At 43.2% G+C, this 26,681-nt stretch overlaps 1 protein-coding gene across 4 annotated transcripts in view; it reads right to left on the reverse strand.

Moving 5' to 3' along the window:
• Positions 1 to 26,681, reverse strand: part of LOC112240862 (activated CDC42 kinase 1) — a 109,827-nt gene that overhangs the window by 35,481 nt on the left and 47,665 nt on the right. For 3 of the 4 annotated variants that reach the window (XM_042308121.1, XM_042308118.1, XM_042308119.1), the window contains 3 exons: positions 9,398 to 9,575; positions 4,496 to 4,566; positions 1,063 to 1,272 (listed from right to left, as the gene is read on the reverse strand). In XM_042308121.1, coding sequence (XP_042164055.1) covers positions 1,063 to 1,272; positions 4,496 to 4,566; positions 9,398 to 9,560 — 444 coding nt within the window. In that variant the 5' untranslated portion in view covers positions 9,561 to 9,575. Of the gene's footprint in view, positions 1 to 1,062; positions 1,273 to 4,495; positions 4,567 to 9,397; positions 9,576 to 18,378; positions 19,629 to 26,681 lie in introns of those variants that run through there. The other variant, XM_042308120.1, reaches the window with a different exon arrangement.

Here is a 26,681-nt window from a genome sequence, read left to right on the forward strand (position 1 = left end):
ACTATACCGCAAGCCCCCTCCCTCTGTTCCTCTATCTATTCTGACACCTTTACTGTGGAACTATACCGCAAGCCCCCTCCCTCTGTTCCTCTATCTATTCTGACACCTTACTGTGAAACTATACCGCAAGCCCCCTCCCTCTGTTCCTCTATCTATTCTGACACTTTACTGTGGAACTATACCGCAAGCCCCCTCCCTCTGTTCCTCTATCTATTCTGACACTTTACTGTGGAACTATACCGCAAACGTTCCATAAGCATGTGTGAAAGAACTGAAGCGTAAAAATAAGTGCTGCCTGTGCGGCTGGAGTAACACCTCTCATTGATTGATTGATTTATTTAATTTAACCTTCATTTAACCAGGAAGGGCTCATTAAGATTAAAATCTCTTTTTCAAGAGCGCCCTGGCCAAGATAGGGAGCACCAAGTCATTACAAAACAATTACAGACAGACAACATGAAGAACTACAAGTAATCCAGTAAAAACCATTGAATTCAGAAGAGTATAAAACAGCAAATTAAAAACATCAGGGAATCAGCCTCAAAATCCTTCATCGGTGATTTAAAAACACCAATCGGGACAAGTTTTTCCAGTTTAAAAGTATTTTGTAAGGTGTTCCAAGACGATGGCGTAGAGTACATAAAAGCCCTTTTACCAATAAGGCCTACAGTGGCTCTATTTCACTAACGGTCCAAAAACACGGGTATTCTCTCTTCCCTGTTGACGATTATTGATCATCTGAATTAGATGTGTTGTCTAGATGGGACCCTGTTTTCTAAACGGGAACCTATAGGGGGTAAGATTTAGACCAAACCCCCATACACAGACAGAAGCCCCCCCCCCCCCATACACAGACAGAACCCATCCCGCCACACCCCACCCCCATACACAGACAGAACCCATCCCGCCCTCCCCCCCCATACACAGACAGAACCCATCCCGCCACCCCCATACACAGACAGAACCCATCCCGCCACACCCACACGCCCCCTCCCCACCCCCATACACAGACAGAACCCATCCCTCCCCCCCCATACACAGACAGAACCCACCCCCTCTCACCACTTTCCCAGCGGGCATGAACCACTCGCCCCTTTTGACCACGCCGAAGGAGCCTTCGCCCAGCTTCTGGAAGAGGACCAGATCCTTCTCACTGATCAGACAGCTGAGTGTCTGCTGCTGGGGGTGCGGCGTAGGGGACAGCTTGCGGAAGGAGGAGGTGGGGGCCGCCTGCTGGAAGTCCCCACCGTCCGGCCGCTTCCCGCTGAACACCTGGAGAAAGACGAGAGAAGAGAGAAGTCGTTAATAGAAGATGAATGAAAAGACCAAACTCTTACTACATTATGTAAATGAGTCTTTGGGTGCTGTAGTGCAGGAGGTATCTGACCTGTATGAAATAGACAAACAGTACTTAGCTCTGAGAATATAATGTTCACCATTAAGATATATACAATAATATGCAAATTAATTACTTAAAAATCATACAATGTGATTTTCTGGATTTTTGTTTTAGATTCCGTCTCTCAGAGTTGAAGTGTACCTATGATAAAAAATACAGACCTCTACATGCTTTGTAAGTAGGAAAACCTGCAAAATCGGCAGTGTATCAAATACTTGTTCTCCACACTGTATACACTCAGCGGCCAGTTTATTAGGTACATCACCCCATTCACGGAAATGGTTCTACAGACAGTGAGTCACGTGGCCGTGGATTGCTATATAAATCAGGTAGACAGGCATCAAGGCATTCAGTTACTGTTTCGACTGAACGTTACAATGGGCGGAAAGAGTGACCTAAGTGACTGAGTGTGGTAGGATCGTCAGGGACCAGGGGCGCCGGTTCCAGTAGCTCAGAAACGGACATCCTCCTGGGATTTTCACGTACAACAGTGTCTAGGGTTTACAGAGAATGGTGCAACAAACAAAAAACATCCAGTCAGCGGCAGTCCTGTGGGTGAAAACAGCTCGTTGATGAGAGGTGAACAACAAGAATCGTGCAAGCTAACAGGCGGGCCACAAACAGGCAAATAATGGCGCCAGTGGTGTCCAGAACGGCATCTCAGAATGCACAACTCTTCGGTCCTTGTCACGGATTGGATATTGCAGCAGGGGGTAAGATTTAGACCAAACTACACAGACAAGACCCCCATACACAGACAGAACCCATCCACGCCCACCCCCATTCCCGCCACCCCCCCCCAGACCCATCCGCCCCCCCCCCATACACAGACAGAAACCCCCCCCATACACAGACAGACAACCACACCGGGTTCCACTCTAATCAGCTAAAAACAAGAAGAAGATGCTCAAGTGGGCACGCCATCACCAACACTGGATAATTGAGGAGTGGAAAAACATTGGCTGGTCCGAAAAATCCCGGTTCCTGTTGCCTCATGCTGACGGCAGAGTCAGGATTTGGCGTAAGCAGCATTAGTCCATGGCTCCATCCTGCCTGCTGTCATCGGTACAGGATGTTGGGGTGGTGTAATGGTGTAATGGTGTAATGGTGTGGGGAATGTTTTCCTGGCAAATGTTAGGTCCCTTGATACCAACTGAGCAACGTTTGAATGCCACACCTTATAGAATCCATGCCCTGAAGAATTCAGGCTGTTCTGGAGGCAAAGGGGGTTCCGACCTAGTACTAGATAGGTGGACCTAATAAACCTATGACTTTGACCAACCTATTGTATGACTTTGACCTTAGTTGTACATTCAGAATAGCAGTACCGTTGGTTGTCTGTGTGAAGGCAGGTTATATGTTTCTGCAGTGTGGTGTGTATCAATGTCCCTGTTCTTCAGTCTGTGGTGTGTATCAATGTCCCTGTTCTTCAGTCTGTGGTGTGTATCAATGGGCCTGTTCTGTGGTGTGGTGTGTATCAATGAGTCTGATCTTCAGTCTGTGGTGTGTATCAATGAGTCTGATCTTCAGTCTGTGGTGTGTATCAATGAGTCTGTTCCTCAGTCTGTTGTGTGTATCAATGAGTCTGTTCCTCAGTCTGGTGTGTATCAATGAGTCTGATCTTCAGTCTGTGGTGTGGTGTGTATCAATGAGTCTGTTCTTCAGTCTGTGGTGTGGTGTGTATCAATGAGTCTGATCTTCAGTCTGTGGTGTGGTGTGTATCAATGGGTCTGTTCTTCAGTCTGTGGTGTGTATCAATGAGTCTGTTCTTCAGTCTGTGGTGTGGTGTGTATCAACGGGTCTGTTCTTTAGTCTGTGGTGTGTATCAATGAGTCTGTTCTTCAGTCTGTGGTGTGTATCAATGAGTCTGTTCTTCAGTCTGTGGTGTGTATCAATGGGTCTGTTCCTCAGTCTGTGGTGTGTATCAATGAGTCTGTTCTTCAGTCTGTGGTGTGTATCAATGGGTCTGTTCTTCAGTCTGTGGTGTGGTGTGTATCAATGGGTCTGTTCTTTCAGTCTGTGGTGTGTATCAATGAGTCTGTTCCTCAGTCTGTGGTGTGTATCAATGAGTCTGTTCTTCAGTCTGTGGTGTGTATCAATGAGTCTGTTCTTCAGTCTGTGGTGTGTATCAATGGGTCTGTTCTTCAGTCTGTGGTGTGGTGTGTATCAACGGGTCTGTTCTTTAGTCTGTGGTGTGTATCAATGAGTCTGTTCCTCAGTCTGTGGTGTGTATCAATGAGTCTGTTCCTCAGTCTGTGGTGTGTATCAATGAGTCTGTTCCTCAGTCTGTGGTGTGTATCAATGAGTCTGTTCTTCAGTCTGTGGTGTGTATCAATGAGTCTGTTCTTCAGTCTGTGGTGTGTATCAATGGGTCTGTTCTTCAGTCTGTGGTGTGGTGTGTATCAACGGGTCTGTTCTTTAGTCTGTGGTGTGTATCAATGAGTCTGTTCCTCAGTCTGTGGTGTGTATCAATGAGTCTGTTCCTCAGTCTGTGGTGTGTATCAATGAGTCTGTTCTTCAGTCTGTGTGTGGTGTGTATCAACGGGTCTGTTCTTTAGTCTGTGGTGTGTATCAATGAGTCTGTTCTTCAGTCTGTGGTGTGTATCAATGAGTCTGTTCTTCAGTCTGTGGTGTGTATCAATGAGTCTGTTCCTCAGTCTGTGGTGTGTATCAATGGGTCTGTTCTTCAGTCTGTGGTGTGTATCAATGAGTCTGTTCCTCAGTCTGTGGTGTGTATCAATGAGTCTGTGTAGGTTTCTGTATTGAGTCTGAGCTGGTAATAAAGGTATGGGAGGTTCATTAAACAATGAAGACGGTAGACCATCACACAACCATGAACTGTACACCTAACTGTCTGGGGAATTTTTTAATAATTTTGTCCATTCCATTTTTTAAGTTAAAAATCTAAATTTCTGCCACATTTTTTTTTTTTTGGGGGGAGTCCTGTGCAGTTGTAATGCAAACAAATACACGGGTTAACACCAAATGTTTTATTTCAGAGTTTTTAAAGTTATTTTAGAAGAGATAGTGAATCATCCAACGGTTCCAATACATCAGTATGCATGGTACGGATATGTGTGAGTTTGTGTACTGTACCTTGCTCATCCAGGACTTGCGCTTGGACATGGCTTTCCTCCTCTTGACCGCCTCCCACAGCCGTCTCTGCCCTGCAGCGACACCAGCGAGAGACAGAGAGAAGAGAGAGACAGACACAAAGAGAACACACGAGAGGGAGTGAATGTCACTGACTATGCAGACCAAGAATGAGAAACCCTAAGGCATGTGATAAGTCATCTGATTCAACTACCAAGGTCCTGGCAACTCCTCCGATTCAACTACCAAGGTCCTGGCAACTCATCCGATTCAACTACCAAGGTCCTGGCAACTCCTCCGATTCAACTACCAAGGTCCTGGCAACTCCTCCGATTCAGCTACCAAGGACCTGGCAACTCATCCGATTCAACTACGAAGGTCCTGGCAACTCCTCCGATTCAGCTACTAGGGACCTAGCAACTCATCCGATTCAACTACGAAGGTCCTGGCAACTCCTCTGAATCAGCTACCAAGGTCCTGGCAACTCCTCCGATTCAACTACCAAGGTCCTGGCAACTCCTCCGATTCAGCTACCAAGGACCTGGCAACTCATCCGATTCAACTACGAAGGTCCTGGCAACTCCTCCGATTCAACTACCAAGGTCCTGGCAACTCCTCCGATTCAGCTACCAAGGTCCTGGCAACTCCTCCGATTCAACAACCAAGGTCCTGTCAACTCCTCCGATTCAGCTACTAGGGACCTAGCAACTCATCCGATTCAACTACGAAGGTCCTGGCAACTCCTCTGAATCAGCTACCAAGGTCCTGGCAACTCATCCGATTCAGCTAACCAAGGGTAGCCTTCTGGGAGGAGAGTTGGGCACCGCTGCCCACCAGTAGGGGACAGCTGCCCACTAGTAGGGGACAGCTGCCCACCAGTAGAGCACCGCTGCCCACCAGTAGGGGACAGCTGCCCACCAGTAGAGGACAGCTGCCCACCAGTAGGGGACAGCTGCCCGCTGCCCACCAGTAGGGGACAGCTGCCCGCTGCCCACCAGTAGGGGACAGCTGCCCACCAGTAGAGGACAGCTGCCCACCAGTAGGGGACAGCTGCCCGCTGCCCACCAGTAGGGGACAGCTGCCCGCTGCCCACCAGTGGGGGACAGCTGCCCACCAGTAGGGGACAGCTGCCCGCTGCCCACCAGTAGGGGACAGCTGCCCGCTGCCCACCAGTAGGGGACAGCTGCCCACCAGTAGGGGACAGCTGCCCGCTGCCCACCAGTAGGGTAGCCCTCTGGGAGGAGAGATGGTGGACTTGAAACATCAGAAAAGCATTTACATTTACACATTTGATTAATTTAGCTTAATTAATTTACACGTATCCAGAGTGACTTACAGTTAGTGCATTCTTCTTAAAGGGATACTTTGGGATTTTAGCAATGATGCCATTTATCTACTTCCCCAGAGTCATATGAACTTGTGGATAAAATGTGTATGTCTTGGTGTCCAGTAGCGTTTCTCCTCTTCCTCGAGCACACTCCTTTTTTCTTTATTTCTCGTGAAACTACTAGCAGCTAACTTTATTTTGGAACATTTTACTCACCATGACTGAGAAATGTGGTTGTCCCACCTCACTATGACTGAGAGACGCTAGTTAGCTATTGCGCTAACACTAGTTAGCAACTTCCTTCAGACGGCGCACAGAGACATAAAAATGGTATCCACAATTTATCTGACTCTGGGGAAGTAGAAAAAATCCCAAAGTTTCTCTTTTAAGATAGCTAGGTGGGACAACCACATCTCTCAGTCATAGTGAGGTGGGACAACCACATCTCTCAGTCATGGTGAGGTGGGACAACCACATCTCTCAGTCATAGTGAGGTGAGACAACCACATCTCTCAGTCATAGTGAGGTGAGACAACCACATCTCTCAGTCATAGTGAGGTGAGACAACCACATCTCTCAGTCATAGTGAGGTGAGACAACCACATCTCTCAGTCATAGTGAGGTGGGACAACCACATCTCTCAGTCATAGTGAGGTGGGACACATCTCTCAGTCACATCTCTCAGTCATAGTGAGGTGGGACAACCACATCTCTCAGTCATAGTGAGGTGAGTCATAGTGAGGTGGGACAACCACATCTCTCAGTCATAGTGAGGTGAGACAACCACATCTCTCAGACAGGTGGGACCACATCTCAATCAGTCATCTCTCAGTCATGGTGAGGTGGGACAACCACATCTCTCAGTCATAGTGAGGTGGGACAACCACATCTCTCAGTCATAGTGAGGTGAGACAACCACATCTCTCAGTCATGGTGAGGTGGGACAACCACATCTCTCAGTCATAGTGAGGTGAGACAACCACATCTCTCAGTCATGGTGAGGTGGGACAACCACATCTCTCAGTCATAGTGAGGTGGGACAACCACATCTCTCAGTCATGGTGAGTAAAATGTTCCAAAATAAAGTTAGCTGCTAGTAGTTTCACGAGAAATACTAGGTTCAGGTTTGCTCCTAGCAGAATTCAGCAATTTTTATGTTTGTCCCTCTTCAGATTCTGTAGCAACCACACAGCCAGTATAAACTTCCCCAAAACAGTCTGAATTAATCTAAGATAAATCCAAAAGTTTGTAATGAATTGACTTTCTTCCTAGTCACACAATTTTACATCTAACTAAGGTGTTTGGTGCAGTATTTCTTGAGTAAAAAAAAATGTGCATGAAAACTAGTCACATGTCTCGTTGAATAACAACAAACACTTAATTGAAGAATCCCGTCTCATAGTTCCCACTACTAGGAGTAGTATTGTTGACCAATGACCAACGAAGGGGCGTAGACTTTGGCTACCGACCTTCGACTTGCCTCAAGAAAACATTTAGTGTGTGAGAACAGCCCCCCCCAAAAAAACCTGCTGAACACCCAAAAAACAGTTAAAAACATGAGGGTATAATATATGCGAAAACTGTTTCAACTAGGAAGCATGCGGCAGGCTTTAGGGCAGTGGTATTCAAAGAAAGGGTCGCGGCAGAACTGCAGAGGGGTCACCTCAAAACATTTTATACAAATGTTTTTGAGAAAGATCATTTGAAAATTAAAATGTTATTGAGTAAATGTATTTATTGGTTTATTTTCATTTTGATAAGAGATGAAAATGCAATGAATTGAAGGTTATTTATTGACTTAAAAAGTCAACATTTACCGATTTTAAGGTTGTGTCATTAGAGTTGGGTCACAAGAAATATTTCTGGTCCACAGAAATTCTGCTAGAAAAAAATGGGTTTCCCGCTAAAAAAGTTGAATACCACTGCTTTACATGCTGATCAGACCATACGGGATCTGCTTGGAGAAATGACATTACCCTTTTCCATTATTACTCCCACTCTGTCCGGTTCTCTCTCCATCTCTGTCTCTCGCTAGCTCTCCGTTTCGCTCGCTCGTTCTCTCTCTCTCTCTCTCTGTCTCTCTCTCTCTGTCTCTCTCTCTCTCTCCTATCGGTCTCGGTCTCTCTCCATCTTTCCATCTCCCTCCACAAGAAAGGAGGGAGGACAGTGAAGTGTGAAAAGAAAAAAGAGGAGAGTAATTTAGCTTTATCAGGGGGCTTTGTCTTCAGATTGACTAGTTATGGTACTCTGTACAGGGCTTCAGACCAACAGTCGGCACCAGCCCATGATTTGGTGCAACAACAAAAAACGTCTGCAGCGTTACACAATAGAATACATTTACCTACTGAGATGGTATTCAATAAATAAGTTGTTTAAATCTAACGTTAAATCTAACATGTCCAATCAGCAATGCATGATTACAAATATTTAGATATAAAGCAACCTAATTGAACATTTTTGTTAGATTTTACTGTCAAAACTGGGCATCAGAATCATTATTTCTTGTTCATTAGAGCTACATTTTCCTTAATCTTTATGAGCGTTTATATTATATACATGCTTAATTAAATAGGTGCTAATTGTTTAACCTTTATTTAACTAGGCAAGTCAGTTAAGAACAAATTCTTATTTACAATGACAGCCTACTGGGGGAACAGTGGGGTTAACTGCCTTGTTCAGGGGCAGAACGACAGATTGTTTGACCTTGTCAGCTCAGGGATTTGATCCAACAACCTTTGGGTTACTGGCCCAACGCTCTAAACACTAGGCTACCTGCCGCCCCAATTCATCACCTAAAGAAGTGGAAACTCTAAATACATTAGCTAGATCGCTAACTTGAATAAAGGGGGAAAGGGGAGACACCTAGTCAGTTGTACAGCTGAATGACTTCAACTGAAATGTGTCTTCCGCATTTAACCCAACCCCTCTGAATCAGAGAGGTGCGGGGGGGTGGGCTGCCTTAATCAACATCCACAGCGCCCGGGGAAGAGTGGGTTAACTGCCTTGTTCAGGGGCTGAACGACAGATATTTACCATGTCAGCTCGGGGATTCAATCCAGCAACCTTTCAGTTACTGGCCCAATGCTCTAACCACTCAAATATAACACCTAGCCATGTACTAATCTAACAGTAAAAGTAATGTCCCCCCCCCCCCAAAAAAAATGTTTTGCAATGAGGCCAAGTGCACTCGCGATGGCCATTGTGCAATTTTGGGCATTCTGTATTTCAAAGCCATATCAGATATCTTGATTATAAAACAGTGTGCTTTGAGCTCAATAACGATCGTTGAGAAATAAGAGGGGCACAGGAGGGAGAGAGAGCCTCATTACAGCAGCCGGCCCCAGAAAAACAGGCTGACACTTTTACTACAGGAATCATGAGGATAATGCACTTTACTGTAACAAATGCATGGTTTTATCTGGCCCAAAAAAATTGGACGTTTTAATTGAGGTGACCAGGTAGAATGTGCAGCTCACCAATGCGACCAATGAAAAATGTAACTCGCACAGCCAAAAGTCAAAAGATTTGCAAAATGCCCCCCCCCCCCCCCCCACACCATCCCCACTATAACAACTCACCGGGCCGCCCCATGCCAATCTTCTCCAGGTCCTCGTTTTTGACGTAGTCGAAGTGGGAGATGAGCGTCACGTTAAGGTCGTCACGGATACGCAAAAGGTACTGCTGCAGCTGCACCTCCATCAGCAGCTCCAGGAGCCATTCTGTGCCCTCCTCAGACTGCATGCTACTGCCCAGCTTCTGAATAACACATATACAAAAAGGAGAAACTGGGTTTAAATATTGAAGAACAGACGACTGCACAACCTCTTCACAGACATAGCAAATTACCACACCCTTTCCTCCCCCGAGAATACACTGGCACCGTCATAGATCAGTAAGTAGACATCCGTAGCCGGACAGACATCCACAGCCAGACAGACATCCGTAGCCAGACAGACATCCGTAGCCAGACAGACATCCGTAGCCAGACAGACATCCATAGCCAGACAGACATCCGTAGCCAGACAGACATCCATAGCCAGACAGACATCCGAAGGCAGACAGACATCCGAAGGCAGACAGACATCCGCAGACAGACAAACATCCGTAGCCAGACAGACATCCGTAGCCAGACAGACATCCGTAGCCAGACAGACATCAGTAGCCAGACAGACATCCGCAGACAGACAGACATCCATAGCCAGACACAGGTGAAGACAGTATAAAGCACATTTGGTATCCAGATGATACACAGACAATCTATTCAAACAGACAATCTATTCAAACAGACAATCTATTCAAACAGACAATCTATTCAAACAGACAATCTATTCAAACAATGTATCCAGACCTTTTTCCTCATTCTCAACCATACCCTGTGTAGAGGGCAGTATGAAGTGCTGTATGGTCTTGTTTGATAGCTTAGCCTATACGTCAAACAACTGTCATCAGGACACAGACTTCCTTTGACTTCTGTCAAACATGTCCGGCTGCCCTCTTTTCTATTGGATTTGGAGTGCTGCTTTCAATTATCCAACTATCTAGTTCCGAGAGAGAGCAAGAGACAGAGCCTCTGAAAGAGAGACAATATAGATAGAAAGAGAGAGACAGGAAGACGCTTGACAAGTACTTCAGATGTCTGTGTGTGTGTACCTGCACACATGTACATCCACAGATCTTTATGACCAAGTCCAAAAACCTTCCACTGACTAGCAAGATAGACCCATAGCAAAAGACCACAACCCCAAAGTGCCTTTTTTGTCTGAATTCCACTCATGACGTACTGTCAGAGGTCTCTTTTTAAAAGGTCAAAAGGTCTACTGAATTTGCATTGTAGCCATGATGCAAAACAGTGTAGTTGTAGAAAGCTACTGGGTGTCCTAGCTCAACAAAGAGCTGACTTGATACCTTCATTATCTAAAATCAGGTGTTTGAAGAAAAGCCACACGATGCTGAGCTGTGTTGTTGAAATGGAATGGATGAGTATTACAAGGTACACTTGTATGATCTTAATTAGAGCCAGTTTTCTACAGCAGGAAAATAATCCTGCAGCAACAGGAAATGTGACGTTTTATGTGGATATTATTTCAAAATGGAAATTAAAAACTTCAGAAGCCTTTTAAAACCACAAATACACTACAAGTTTGAAATTTCCTGCATTTTAGGAAAGTTATCCTGCAACAGGGTGATCAAATTAAGATCCTACATCTGTACTTTATCCATGCATTAACTTCTGTTAAATCTTCGTTTTGGTTGCGATACTTAAACTCTCTTGCTAAGCTGGGGTTTAATCATTAGTACAAACAGAGAACATTTTGCAACTAAAACTAAAGTTTCTATTGGACAAATTCAGGTAGGTCACTCCCCATTTTGTTCTGTTTACTTATGTTTAAGAAACGTTTTGCAACAGAATCGGCGTAATGAATACACCCCTGTTAACACCAAAGTGTCACCTCTCGTGGTGGTGCCAAAGACGTGAGTTGACTTCCTGACAGTTCCTGTGCCCATCGGCCAGGCTGTCAGAGTTGATACCTAAAGAGGTGGGGATGGGGGCAAGGCTGTTGGCGCTGGAAATAAAAATATTGACATTGTGTACACAGACGTGGCACTTGGGAGGTATGAGGAGTGGAAGCTGGACGAAGTGTTCCGCTGCAAGGTGTCACTTGTCGCTGGGCGATGGGGAATGCAAGGTGTAACTTGTCGCTGGGGAATGCAAGGTGTAACTTGTCGCTGGGGAATGCAAGGTGTAACTTGTCGCTGGGGAATGCAAGGTGTCACATGTTGCTGGGCGATGGGGAATGCAAGGTGTAACTTGTCGCTGGGCGATGGGGAATGCAAGGTGTAACGTCGCTGGGCGATGGGGGAATGCAAGGTGTAACTTGTCGCTGGGGAATGCAAGGTGTAACTTGTCGCTGGGCGATGGGGAATGCAAGGTGTAACGTCGCTGGGCGATGGGGAATGCAAGGTGTAAATTGTCGCTGGGGAATGCAAGGTGTCACTTGTTGCTGGGGAAGCAATGTGGTAGGCAATATTATAATTTCTGACATCTGGCAGGCCATATTATAATTTCTGACATCTGGTAGGCCATTTGTTTGTCAACTATAATTAGATACATGCAGCTTCTCTTTTGTCATACCCTAACTTGTTGCCAAAGAAGACTAAATAAAGTAGTGATCACCAGAATAATGTCTTACATCGATAGAATGAATGCATTAGTAATCTAGTTAACAGCGGCAACGTTGTCTGTTGCATTTAGGGACCAGGGAGAAAATGCAATAACTGCCAAAACAGTGGAAAGATTGGTCCTGTACAAAATGTCCAAATGTGATCAGTTTGACCGGTTTTAGGGAAATGAAAAAGCTGAGGAAACAATGAAACAGGTTTCTGAAAATACTTTAGTTTGTCTTGGGCATATATTTTATGTGGTTGGAATACTGTCTGTTTTTTTTTTTTTGTCATATTTTCTCAAGAGATCCTGAAAGAAAGAAATCATATTTCTCCAGAAATGCATAATTCTGCAGGCATTAATATTATATTACATGTGAGAGGTTATAGACCTACAGTTAGTATTATATTACATGTGAGAGGTTATAGACCTACAGTTAGTATTATATTACATGTGAGAGGTTATAGACCTACAGTTAGTATTATATTACATGTGAGAGGTTATAGACCTACAGTTAGTATTATATTACATGTGAGAGGTTATAGACCAACAGTTAGTATTATATTACATGTGAGAGGTTATAGACCTACAGTTAGTATTATATTATATGTGAGAGGTTATATATAGACCTACAGTTAGTATTATATTACATGTGAGAGGTTATAGACCTACAGTTAGTATTATATTACATGTGAGAGGTTATAGACCTACAGTTAGTATTATATTACATGTGAGAGGTTATAGACCTACAGTTAGTATTATATTACATGTGAGAGGTTATAGACCTACAGTTAGTATTATATTACATGTGAGAGGTTATAGACCTACAGTTAGTATTATATTAGTTGTGAGAGGTTATATACCTACAGTTAGTATTATATTACTTGTCAGAGGTTATAGACCTACAGTTAGTATTATATTACATGTCAGAGGTTATATATAGACCTACAGTTAGTATTATATTATATGTGAGAGGTTATATATAGACCTACAGTTAGTATTATATTACATGTGAGAGGTTATATATAGACCTACAGTTAGTATTATATTACATGTCAGAGGTTATAGACCTACAGTTAGTATTATATTACATGTCAGAGGTTATAGACTTACAGTTAGTATTATATTACATGTGAGAGGTTATAGACCTACAGTTAGTATTATATTAGTTGTGAGAGGTTATATACCTACAGTTAGTATTATATTACTTGTCAGAGGTTATAGACCTACAGTTAGTATTATATTACATGTGAGAGGTTATAGACCTACAGTTAGTATTATATTACATGTGAGAGGTTATAGACCTACAGTTAGTATTATATTATATGTGAGAGGTTATAGACCTACAGTTAGTATTATATTACATGTGAGAGGTTATAGACCTACAGTTAGTATTATATTACATGTGAGAGGATATATATAGACCTACAGTTAGTAGTATATTACATGTGAGAGGTTATAGACCTACATTTAGTATTATATTACATGTGAGAGGTTATATATAGACCTACAGTTAGTATTATATTACATGTGAGAGGTTATAGACCTACAGTTAGTATAATATTACATGTGAGAGGTTATATATAGACCTACAGTTAGTATTATATTACATGTGAGAGGTTATAGACCTACAGTTAGTATTATATTACATGTGAGAGGTTATAGACCTACAGTTAGTATTATATTACATGTGAGAGGTTATAGACCTACAGTTAGTATTATATTACATGTCAGAGGTTATAGACCTACAGTTAGTATTATATTACATGTGAGAGGTTATATATAGACCTACAGTTAGTATTATATTACATGTGAGAGGTTATAGACCTACAGTTAGTATTATATTACATGTGAGAGGTTATAGACCTACAGTTAGTATTATATTACATGTGAGAGGTTATAGACCAACAGTTAGTATTATATTACATGTGAGAGGTTATAGACCTACAGTTAGTATTATATTATATGTGAGAGGTTATATATAGACCTACAGTTAGTATTATATTACATGTGAGAGGTTATAGACCTACAGTTAGTATTATATTACATGTGAGAGGTTATAGACCTACCGTTAATATTATATTACATGTGAGAGGTTATAGACCTACAGTTAGTATTATATTACATGTGAGAGGTTATAGACCTACAGTTAGTATTAAATTACATGTGAGAGGTTATAGACCTACAGTTAGTATTATATTAGTTGTGAGAGGTTATATACCTACAGTTAGTATTATATTACTTGTCAGAGGTTATAGACCTACAGTTAGTATTATATTACATGTCAGAGGTTATATATAGACCTACAGTTAGCATTATATTATATGTGAGAGGTTATATATAGACCTACAGTTAGTATTATATTACATGTGAGAGGTTATATATAGACCTACAGTTAGTATTATATTACATGTCAGAGGTTATAGACCTACAGTTAGTATTATATTACATGTCAGAGGTTATAGACCTACAGTTAGTATTATATTACATGTTATGAGACCTACAGTTAGTATTATATTATGTGAGAGGTTATAGACCTACAGTTAGTATTATATTATATGTGAGAGGTTATAGACCAGTTAGTATTATATTACAGTTAGTATTATATTACATGTGAGAGGTTATAGACCTACAGTTAGTATTATATTACATGTGAGAGGTTATAGACCTACAGTTAGTATTATATTACATGTGAGAGGTTATAGAGAGGTTATAGACCTACAGTTAGTATTATATTAGTTGTGAGAGGTTATATACCTACAGTTAGTATTATATTACTTGTCAGAGGTTATAGACCTACAGTTAGTATTATATTACATGTCAGAGGTTATATATAGACCTACAGTTAGTATTATATTATATGTGAGAGGTTATATATAGACCTACAGTTAGTATTATATTACATGTGAGAGGTTATATATAGACCTACAGTTAGTATTATATTACATGTGAGAGGTTATAGACCAGTTAGTATTATATTACACAGTTAGTATTATATTACATGTGAGAGGTTATAGACCTACAGTTAGTATTATATTACATGTGAGAGGTTATAGACCTACAGTTAGTATTATATTACATGTGAGAGGTTATAGACCTACAGTTAGTATTATATTACATGTGAGAGGTTATAGACCTACAGTTAGTATTATATTACATGTGAGAGGTTATAGACCTACAGTTAGTATTATATTACATGTGAGAGGTATTATAGACATACATTTAGTATTATATTATATTACATGTGAGAGGTTATATATAGACCTACAGTTAGTATTATATTACATGTGAGAGGTTATAGACCTACAGTTAGTATTATATTACATGTGAGAGGTTATATATAGACCTACAGTTAGTATTATATTACATGTGAGAGGTTATAGACCTACAGTTAGTATTATATTACATGTGAGAGGTTATAGATATTACAGTTAGTATTATATTACATGTGAGAGGTTATAGACCTACAGTTAGTATTATATTATATGTGAGAGGTTATATATAGACCTACAGTTAGTATTATATGTGAGAGGTTATAGACCTACAGTTAGTATTATATTACATGTGAGAGGTTATAGACCTACAGTTAGTATTATATTACATGTGAGAGGTTATAGACCTACAGTTAGTATTATATTACATGTGAGAGGTTATATATAGACCTACAGTTAGTATTATATGTGAGAGGTTATAGACCTACAGTTAGTATTATATTACATGTGAGAGGTTATAGACCTACAGTTAGTATTATATTACATGTCAGAGGTTATAGACCTACAGTTAGTATTATATTACATGTGAGAGGTTATATATAGACCTACAGTTAGTATTATATTACATGTGAGAGGTTATAGACCTACAGTTAGTATTATATTACATGTGAGAGGTTATAGACCTACAGTTAGTATTATATTACATGTGAGAGGTTATAGACCTACAGTTAGTATTATATTACATGTGAGAGGTTATAGACCTACAGTTATTATATTATATATATATGTGAGAGGTTATATATAGACCTACAGTTAGTATTATATTACATGTGAGAGGTTATAGACCTACAGTTAGTATTATATTACATGTTATGAGAGGTTATATATAGACCTACAGTTAGTATTATATTACATGTGAGAGGTTATAGACCTACAGTTAGTATTATATTACATGTGAGAGGTTATAGACCTACAGTTAGTATTATATTACATGTGAGAGGTTATAGACCTACAGTTAGTATTATATTACATGTGAGAGGTTATAGACCTACAGTTAGTATTATATTACATGTGAAAGGTTATATATAGACCTACAGTTAGTATTATATTACATGTGAGAGGTTATATATAGACCTACAGTTAGTATTATATTACATGTGAGAGGTTATAGACCTACAGTTAGTATTATATTACATGTGAAAGGTTATATATAGACCTACAGTTAGTATTATATTACATGTGAGAGGTTATAGACCTACAGTTAGTATTATATTACATGTGAGAGGTTATAGACCTACAGTTAGTATTATATTACATGTGAGAGGTTATATATAGACCTACAGTTAGTATTATATTACATGTCAGAGGTTATAGACCTACAGTTAGTATTATATTACATGTGAGAGGTTATAGACCTACAGTTAGTATTATATTACATGTGAGAGGTTATAGACCTACAGTTAGTATTATATTACATGTGAGAGGTTATAGACCTACAGTTAGTATTATATTACATGTGAGAGGTTATAGACCTACAGTTAGTATTATATTACATGTGAGAGGTTATAGACCTACAGTTAGTATTATATTACATGTGAGAGGTTATATATAGACCTACAGTTAGTATTATATTACATGTCAGAGGTTATAGACCTACAGTTAGTATTATATTACATGTGAGAGGTTATAGACCTACAGTTAGTATTATATTATATGTGAGAGGTTATATATAGACCTACAGTTAGTATTATATTACATGTGAGAGGTTATAGACCTACAGTTAGTATTATATTACATGTGAGAGGTTATAGACCTACAGTTAGTATTATATTACATGTGAGAGGTTATAGACCTACAGTTAGTATTATATTACATGTGAGAGGTTATAGACCTACAGTTAGTATTATATTACATGTGAGAGGTTATATATAGACCTACAGTTAGTATTATATTATATGTGAGAGGTTATAGACCTACAGTTAGTATTATATAACATGTGAGAGGTTATATATAGACCTACAGTTAGTATTATATTACATGTGAGAGGTTATATATAGACCTACAGTTAGTATTATATTACATGTGAGAGGTTATAGACCAACAGTTAGTATTATATTACATGTGAGAGGTTATAGACCAACAGTTAGTATTATATTACATGTGAGAGGTTATAGACCTACAGTTAGTATTATATTATATGTGAGAGGAGAGGTATTATATATATATAGACCTACAGTTAGCATTATATTACATGTGAGAGGTTATAGACCTACAGTTAGTATTATATTACATGTGAGAGGTTATAGACCAACAGTTAGTATTATATTACATGTGAGAGGTTATAGACCTACAGTTAGTATTATATTACATGTGAGAGGATATATATAGACCTACAGTTAGTATTATATTACATGTGAGAGGTTATAGACCTACAGTTAGTATTATATTACATGTGAGAGGTTATAGACCTACAGTTAGTATTATATTACATGTGAGAGGTTATAGACCTACAGTTAGTATTATATTACATGTGAGAGGATATATATAGACCTACAGTTAGTATTATATTACATGTGAGAGGTTATAGACCTACAGTTAGTATTATATTACATGTGAGAGGTTATAGACCTACAGTTAGTGTCCATATTTCACTTACTATTCCATTTAACCCATATACTTACATTCTAAATATTCTGTTTATTCATGGATACAGGGATACTCATGAGCCGGATATCAACGCTGCATGTAAACAACGTATCCTCAATAAGACCTTCAGCGGGATATGACCTACTATCCGTAATACTGTGAGCATGTAAATGTGGTCAGTGAGACCAACCAACGTTCAGAATATGAATGAATTCCAGGAGGAAACCAACGGTTGTCTGGCTTCGAACTAAAAACATGATTGCAACTGAACTCTGGCTTAGAAACGTTAAGTGATCTTACATTTCAAAAAGGTTAGTGGACAGGTTGAGCAACATGTGAGATGTGTACATGTTGGACAGAGGATAGATCCATTCAAGCAATAGGAGACCCACAAGTCTTTCATTCGGAGAACCTAATCTTTACTGAAATTCCTCCACCTTGACAGAAGTACTTTACTTATGGTACTATTGCCAGACCAGCCACCACCATACTTATTCACTGTAACAACTTGTCAACGAGACAAAACGAGTAGGCTTACTCTGTACACATGGAAGTGGGCCAGGAAAGGGAACGACATTATGAGCTTGTCGAAACGCCGCATCCTGAATTCTGTGTGAGAGAGAGTATTTTTTTTTTAAATCTTCAGAGACACCTGCTTCTGTGGCTTGACATTATCAGAGCAACGAGATTCCCCGGAGAGGGAACGCTGAGAGAGCGCTCCAACGATCCCGTTCCCAATCCCGGGAAAAATAAAACTCCAAGAGCTCTTGTAGCCACGCTACATTCCATTACGGGGCATTACCCAAGAACAATCTAAAGAAACCTAACAAATGATCAAATGAGAAGGATAAATCCAGAGGAACTGTTAATTTGTGAGAAGGATAAATCCAGAGGAACTGTTAATTTGTGAGAAGGATAAATCCAGAGGAACTGTTCATTTGTGAGAAGGATAAATCCAGAGGAACTGTTAATTTGTGAGAAGGATAAATCCAGAGGAACTGTTAATTTGTGAGAAGGATAAATCCAGAGGAACTGTTCATTTGTGAGAAGGATAAATCCAGAGGAACTGTTAATTTGTGAGAAGGATAAATCCAGAGGAACTGTTAATTTGTGAGAAGGATAAATCCAGAGGAACTGTTCATTTGTGAGAAGGATAAATCCAGAGGAACTGTTCATTTGTGAGAAGGATAAATCCAGAGGAACTGTTCATTTGTGAGAAGGATAAATCCAGAGGAACTGTTCATTTGTGAGAAGGATAAATCCAGAGGAACTGTTCATTTGTGAGAAGGATAAATCCAGAGGAACTGTTCATTTGTGAGAAGGATAAATCCAGAGGAACTGTTCATTTGTGAGAAGGATAAATCTAGAGAAACTGTTACTGTGTCAGTTTCTGTGTCAGTTTCTCTAGCAGCTTTGCGAAGTTGGCTGAGGTATAGCCCAATGCTGCCCAGTTCCTGCCCTCTTCTCTACCCTCCTCCGTGTGCCCAGCTCCTGTCCATTCGTTTATCCATCCCCACCATCGTGGGGCTAAAAATAGCAGCGACTTGGTTTTCGCCTAGATTCACTCAGAGCTGCCAGGTCGGGCCGAGAGTAAAGTGGAGAAGGGCGGCGTGATGACTCACAGAGTGTATCTGTATGTGTGGTATGGTATTTTAGTGAGCAAGTTTGTGTATTTGCTCACATCAGTGTGTGCACTGGAAGGACGATCTATTCCTTCTGTTTTGAGCAAGCTGGCAAATAATTCTGTCTTGGGCTCTCTCTCCTCCCTCTCTCCTGCCTCTCTCTCCTCCCTCTCTCATGCTTCTCTCTCCTGCCTCTCTCTCCTGCCTCTCTTTCCTCCCTCTCCTGCCTCTCTCCTCCCTCTCTCTCCTCCCTCTCTCTCCTGCCTCTCTCTCCTCCCTCTCTCCTCTGCCTCTCTCTTCTCCCTCTCTCTCCTGCCTCTCTCTCCTGTCTCTCTCTCCTCCCTCTCTCTCCTGCCTCTCTCCTCCCTCTCTCCTGCCTCTCTCTCCTCCCTCTCATGCCTCTCTCTCCTCCCTCTCATGCCTCTCTCTCATGCCTCTCTCCTCCCTCTCTCTCCTGCCTCTCTCTCCTCCCTCTCTCTCCTGCCTCTCTCTCCTGCCTCTCTCTCCTCCCTCTCTCTCCGCCCTCTCTCTCCTGCCTCTCTCTCCTGCCTCTCTCCTCCCTCTCTCTTCTGCCTCTCTCTCCTGCCTCTCTCTCCTGCCTCTCTCTCCTCCCCTCTTTCTCGCTTGCTGGATGGCTTGGCTCAGTCAGCTTGGTGATTCCTGGTATTCCTTCTCTGCCTCGTTTACCCCTCGCTCTCTTTCTCCCTGTTTCACTTTTCTTCCACCCTCTTTTTCTCTCCTTTCCCTTTCCATCTCCCTCTACCCCATGTTCTCTCCCTTTCCTACCTCCCTCCCTCTCGTAGACGCACAGGGAAGTGCTCCGTGTCGAGGACAGAGGCTCCATGGTATTCGGCTGAAGGAACATTTGAGTTCAGATTTGAGGTCAGATTGAACTGCAGGATGGAGAACTCGTTTCCTGTGCACCCCCTTCTTACAGTATGTTAGGATCTTAACCCTTTACACTGATGGGAATTGCCCTATAACTACATGGATAGGGATACATTGAAATATTTCTTACAGAAGAAATATGGAAAGTACATGCATAAACATGGTAACAATTGAAAGGGAAAAGTTTGGCAATTATGGGGAAATTATTAGACCAAATTTGAGGACAAGAGTTCACCTGACGAGACATGAATCCAAACATTACACTGTTGATTTGATCTGTATTTTACATTCACTGCCACATTAACGACATCTGAAAATCCTCTGGATACTTTCAGTAACACGATGAGAATATTCCTGGACAATGTGTTGTAGGTGCAACATAAGAGAATGACAAGGGGTTGAGGCAAAGGACTAACTGGTGTCTCCAAGTGGCCACACACACACACCTCTCCAAAGTGTGCATATTTCAATGCACTTTTATGACTCAAAGAAGAGTCTTCAACTAAAAAGGTGCTTTTTTGAGCGCTCTTTCCTAGCGGTGCAGTTGAGGAACTAGAGCAAGCACACTTGTAGTTGTTTAGTTAAGAACACAAACCTGCATCCCCGCCGTCACACAATTACTGTTGTTTACGCAATCCAAAAACGGTCCATTATAAAATCACAATCTGGGTCAGCCGGGTATCATTTGAAAGCTTATTCTATTGCCAACAAGACTACAGTGCCTTGCGAAAGTATTCGGCCCCCTTGAACTTTGCGACCTTTTGCCACATTTCAGGCTTCAAACTGTAACGGTTTTCTAGTGGTGATGAAGGAGAGTCGGACCAAACTGCAGCGTGTCGATTGAGATTCATGTTTAATCAAACGAAGAAACACGAACACTACACAAAACAATAAACGTAATCGAAACCGAAACAGCCTATCTAGTGCAAACTAACCGAGAGTACACATAGGACACTAAGGACAATCACCCACGACAAACTCAAAGAATATGGCTGCCTAAATATGGTTCCGTCCATGGTGGCGGCTCTGATTGGGACGTGGACCCCACTCAGTTAATGTCTAAGTCCCCTCTCCTTTCGTCCCTGGATAGTCCACCCTTGCCGCCGACCATGGCCAAATAGTAAAGTCCTCACCCAGAACCCCACTGGACTGAGGAGCATGGCCTAGTAGTCCTCACCCAGAACCCCAGATCGTGAAGGACAGCTCGGGACTGAGGCAGCTCGGGACTAAGGGAAAGCTCAGGAGTGAGAGGAAGCTCAGGAGTGAGAGGAAGCTCAGGAGTGAGAGGAAGCTCAGGCAGGTAGATAGATCTACCAGATCCTGGCTGGCTGGCGGTTTCAGCAGATCCTGGCTGACTGGCAGATCCTGGCTGACTGGCAGATCTGGAAGAGTCTGGTTGACTGGCAGATCTGGAAGAGTCTGGTTGACTGGCAGATCTGGAAGAGTCTGGTTGACTGGCAGATCTGGAAGAGTCTGGCTGACTGGCAGATCTGACGGCGCTGGGCAGCCTGGCGGCGCTGGGCAGCCCGGCGGCGCTGGGCAGACCGGCGGCGCTGGGCAGACCGGCGGCGCTGGGCAGACCGGCGACGCTGGGCAGACCGGCGGTGCTGGGCAGACTGGCGACGCTAGGCAAACTGGCGGTGCTGGGCAGACTGGCGATGCTGGGCAGACTGGTGGCGCTGGGCAGACTGGCGACGCTGGGCAGACTGGCGGTGCTGGGCCGACTGGCAATGCTGGGCAGACTGGCGGTGCTGGGCCGACTGGCGATGCTGGGCAGACTGACGGCGCTGGGCAGACTGGCGATGCTGGGCAGACTGACGGCGCTGGGCAGACTGGCGACGCTGGGCAGACTGGGGGCACTGGCGGCGCTGGGCAGACTGGCGGCACTAGCTGCTCCATATAGGCTGACAGCTCTGGCGGCTTCTTACAGACTGACCGCTCTGGCGGCTCCGTGCTGACTGGCAGCTCCTTGCAGACTGGCAGCTCCTTACAGACTGACAGCTCCTTGCAGACTGACAGCTCCTTGCAGACTGACAGCTCCTTGCAGACTGACAGCTCCGTGCAGACTGACAGCTCCTTGCAGACTGGCAGCTCCTTGCAGACTGGCAGCTCCTTGCAGACTGGCAGCTCCATGCAGACTGGCTGCTCTATGCAGACTGACAGCTCTGGCTGCTTCATGCAGACTGACAGCTCTGGCTGCTCCATGTAGACTGGCTGCTTCATGCAGACTGGCAGCTCGGGCTGCTTCATGTAGACTGACAGTTCTGGCTGCTCCATGCAGACTGACAGCTCTGGCTGCTCCATGTAGACTGGCTGCTTCATGCAGACTGACAGCTCTGGCTGCTTCATGCAGACTGGCAGCTCTGGCTGCGCTGAACAGGCGGGAGACTCCTGCAGCGCTGTGTCGGAGGAAGGCTCTGGCTGCGCTGAACAGGCGGGAGACTCCTGCAGCGCTGGAGATGAGGAAAGCTCTAACAGCGCTAGATAGGCGGGAGACTCCGGCAGCGCAGGAGAGGAGAAAGGCTCCGACAGCGCTGGAGAAGCGAGGCGCACTGTAGGCCTGATGCGTGGTGCTGGTACTGGTGGTACTGGACCGAGGACACGCACAGGAAGCCTGGTGCGGGGAGCTGCTACCGGAGGGCTGGGGTGTGGAGGTGGTACTGGATAGACCGGACCGTGCAGGCGCACTGGGGCTCTTGAGCACCGAGCCTGCCCAACCTTACCTGGCTCGATGCCCACTCTAGCCCGGCCGATACGAGGAGCTGGAATATACCGAACCGGGCTATGCACCCGTGCGCTCCACAGCATAACACGGTGCCTGCCCGGTCTCTCCAGCCCCCGGTAAGCACAGGGAGTTTGCGCAGGTCTCCTACCTGGCATAGCCATACACCCTGTAAGCCCCCCAAGAAATTTTTGGGGCTGACACTCGGGCTTCCATCCGCTCTGCCGTGCTAGCTCCTCATAATGCCGCCTCTCTGCTTTTGCTGCCTCCAGCTCGGCTTTGGGGCGACAATAATCTCCAGGCTGATTCCAGGGTCCTTTACCGTCCAATTCCTCCTCCCATGTCCATTTCTCCAGGTGGTGCAACCTCTCCCACTGTAGCTGCTGCTGCTCCTGCTGCTGCTGCCTCTGTTGCCTCTTCTCCTGTTGCACCTTTGGGCGGCTACACTCCCTGGTTTAGCCCAGGGTCCTCTCCCGTCGAGGATTTCCTCCCATGTCCAGAAATCCTTATTTAGCATCTCCTTTTTCGGCTTCTCCTGCCTGTTGACACGCCGCTTGGTCCGTTGGTGGTGGGTGATTCTGTAACGGTTTTCTAGTGGTGATGAAGGAGAGTCGGACCAAACTGCAGCGTGTCGATTGAGATTCATGTTTAATCAAACGAAGAAACACGAACACTACACAAAACAATAAACGTAATCGAAACCGAAACAGCCTATCTAGTGCAAACTAACCAAGAGTACACATAGGACACTAAGGACAATCACCCACGACAAACTCAAAGAATATGGCTGCCTAAATATGGTTCCCAATCAGAGACAACGATAAGCACCTGCCTCTGATTGAGAACCACTCCAGACAGCCATAGACTTTGCTTGATAACCCACTAAGCTACAATCCCAATACCACCACCAAAACCCCAAGACAAACACACCACAATTACAAAAACCCCATGCCACACCCTGGCCTGACCAAATACATAAAGATAAACACAAAATACTTTGACCAGGGCGTGACACAAACATAAAGATATAAAACTGTATTTTTTTGTGAAGAATCAACAACAAGTGGGACACAATCATGAAGTGGAACGACATTTATTGGATATTTCAAACTTTTTTAACAAATCAAAAACTGAAAAATTGGGCGTGCAAAATTATTCAGAGAAGGATAAATCAAGGGGGCCGAATACTTTCGCAAGGCACTGTAGCTAAGTTATAGAAAAAAATATGATCTTACAGTGTTAGGCTTTTCACAATTCAATGGAAACAGATTGTAATTTTGGTGCGGATAGAAAAGGAGACCTGAGTATATTCTGCTATGTGTAGAACAACCCAGGGTATGACACCACGTCATCTTGTAACTGTACATCAAACATAGTGATCAGGAACATTGGAACAATGTAAATGACATGAGTTTAATGATATGGAAATGTGACGTGCACATTTGGACTCCCGGGTGTTGTTTGCTGTCTTGTATCGAAATCATAATCCTTAACGTCTCATCTTTCAAAATACATAAAGTCCACTTAAATGTACAGCATTTACCTCATTTAGTCAGAAAAACATTTTCTACATGTTCCCAATTAGCAGGGAGGGATAGGGCAACTACCGGACGTCTGTCAGCCAAAACCTGTGAAAGTCTGACGTCATGTACAGTGTATAGCATGTTACCATACAGCCACTGCATTCCACTACAGCTGCACCATCACTGCCTGGTATGGCAACTGCTTGGCCTCCGACCGTAAGGCACTAGGCACCTGTACATCACTGGGGCCGAGCCTCCTGCCATCCCAAGACCTCTATATCAGGAAGGCCCTAAAAATTGTCAAAGACCCCAGGCACCCTATTCATAGACTGTTCTCTCTGCTACCGCACGGCAAGCGGTACCGGAGCGCCAAGTCTATGTCCAAGAGGCTTCTAAACAGCTTCTATCCCCAAGCCATAAGACTCCTGAACATGTAATCAAATGGCTACACAGACTATTTGGATTGCCCCCCCGTCTTTTACACTGCTGCTACTCTCTCTTGTTACCATCTACTTCAATAACTCTTACAGCTCTCTGACTGAATCTCTCACCCCCTCGCTCAATGACTCTCTCCGCCCCTCTCTCCCTCTGACCCAGTCAGCCCTTCTCTTGCCTCTCTCCCCCCACTTGTTTGCTGTCCCCACCACATTTACACCCTGTCTGTCTAACCCAGCACCAATCTCCCTCTCTCTTCTGCTCTCTTCCTCTTCCTCTCTCATTCATTCCTCCCTACAGTCTCTCCATTCCCTCACGGCTTTCGGGCCGACAGTATGTTCTTTATTTGATGTTGGCTTTATTTCCTGCCTGCTAACCCTCAGAAAATGTTATCTGTGCAGACTATAAATAAATCCAAACCAGCTGCTTTTCTCCCCTTCAATGGCAGGCTGTTTGCTTTTTCGCCAGCACTAATTAAAGTAGGTCCAAGGAGGATCCAGCCGGTGCCGTTTAGCGATACTACTCGGCTAACGCGAATGGAATGTTTTTGCAGTGTTCCTGGAACATTGGGGTGATGACAGCCGTTGGAGAGGAGGGTCAGACTCCGTCTACACTTTTCTCCATCTTCTCTGGGTCGCAGAAACATCCCACGATGTTTCCTTGATAGTTCTTGTTGGTTGGTTGGTCTCATATATTTTCAAGAAGTTTTCATTCCAAACTGGTACTCACACTGAAAGTGACATGTCCTTGTTGTGTTCATTAAAATAGATGGAATTCTTTGTGTTGTGGATTCACAGCTCGTAAGAGAGCGAGCGGATGTCCTGCATCTGGCTCCTGATCATCATGACAGGACAAAGAGAGCTTTCCTTCCCCAATGGTGGGGTCATATTAGGTTGTAGGCCAGACCGTTTCTGACTAGTGATGGGAAGTCTTTTTACTGACTCAGATCTTTTTGACTCTGGTGGGGTCATATTAGTTTGTAGGCCAGACCGTTTCTGACTAGTGACGGGAAGTCTTTTTACTGACTCTCTGAATCTTTTTGACTCGTTCAGTTAAAAGAAGGAATCTTTCGACTAATTCCGTTCATTTGATTCAGTAATACCAGAGCATGCAGGACCCCCTACCGATGAACTGAAAACTCAAGAGTCATGATTCTACAAGCCTCTTGTTCACCATAGGAGGCTTATTGGAGCTGCCATTTGTGACTCAGTCTTGTAGACGTGTGCTTTAAAAATGTACATTTTGTTTGATTGCTAAACATATAAATACGATTATTTCTTGATACATTCGAAACGAGGTCTAGGTGTGGCAGTTGAGGTGCTTGACTGCTGTGAGGGTGAAAAGCACAATATCGTTCGTGAACTGCACCGTCTCAAACGATTCTTTCTCCAGTTTGAGTTTGTTGACCAGAGACTGTGCATGTTTTAGTTCTGCAAAGCTCTTTTAATCATAACATTCAATAATCAATTCATTGAATTTATTCTTCCACCATGTGATCAATCATCAGTCCTAAACATGGAGTTTTCTTCTCTACGACCCTGATCTATTTACCTTATGTCTGATATGACAGACAGTTGGTGCATAGTGGGAACATATGACAGAGAGTTGGTGCATGGTGGGAACATATGACAGACAGTTGGTGCATAGTGGG

This window comes from Oncorhynchus tshawytscha, linkage group LG28 (genome assembly GCF_018296145.1).
Source record: "Oncorhynchus tshawytscha isolate Ot180627B linkage group LG28, Otsh_v2.0, whole genome shotgun sequence".
NCBI lineage: Eukaryota > Metazoa > Chordata > Actinopteri > Salmoniformes > Salmonidae > Oncorhynchus > Oncorhynchus tshawytscha.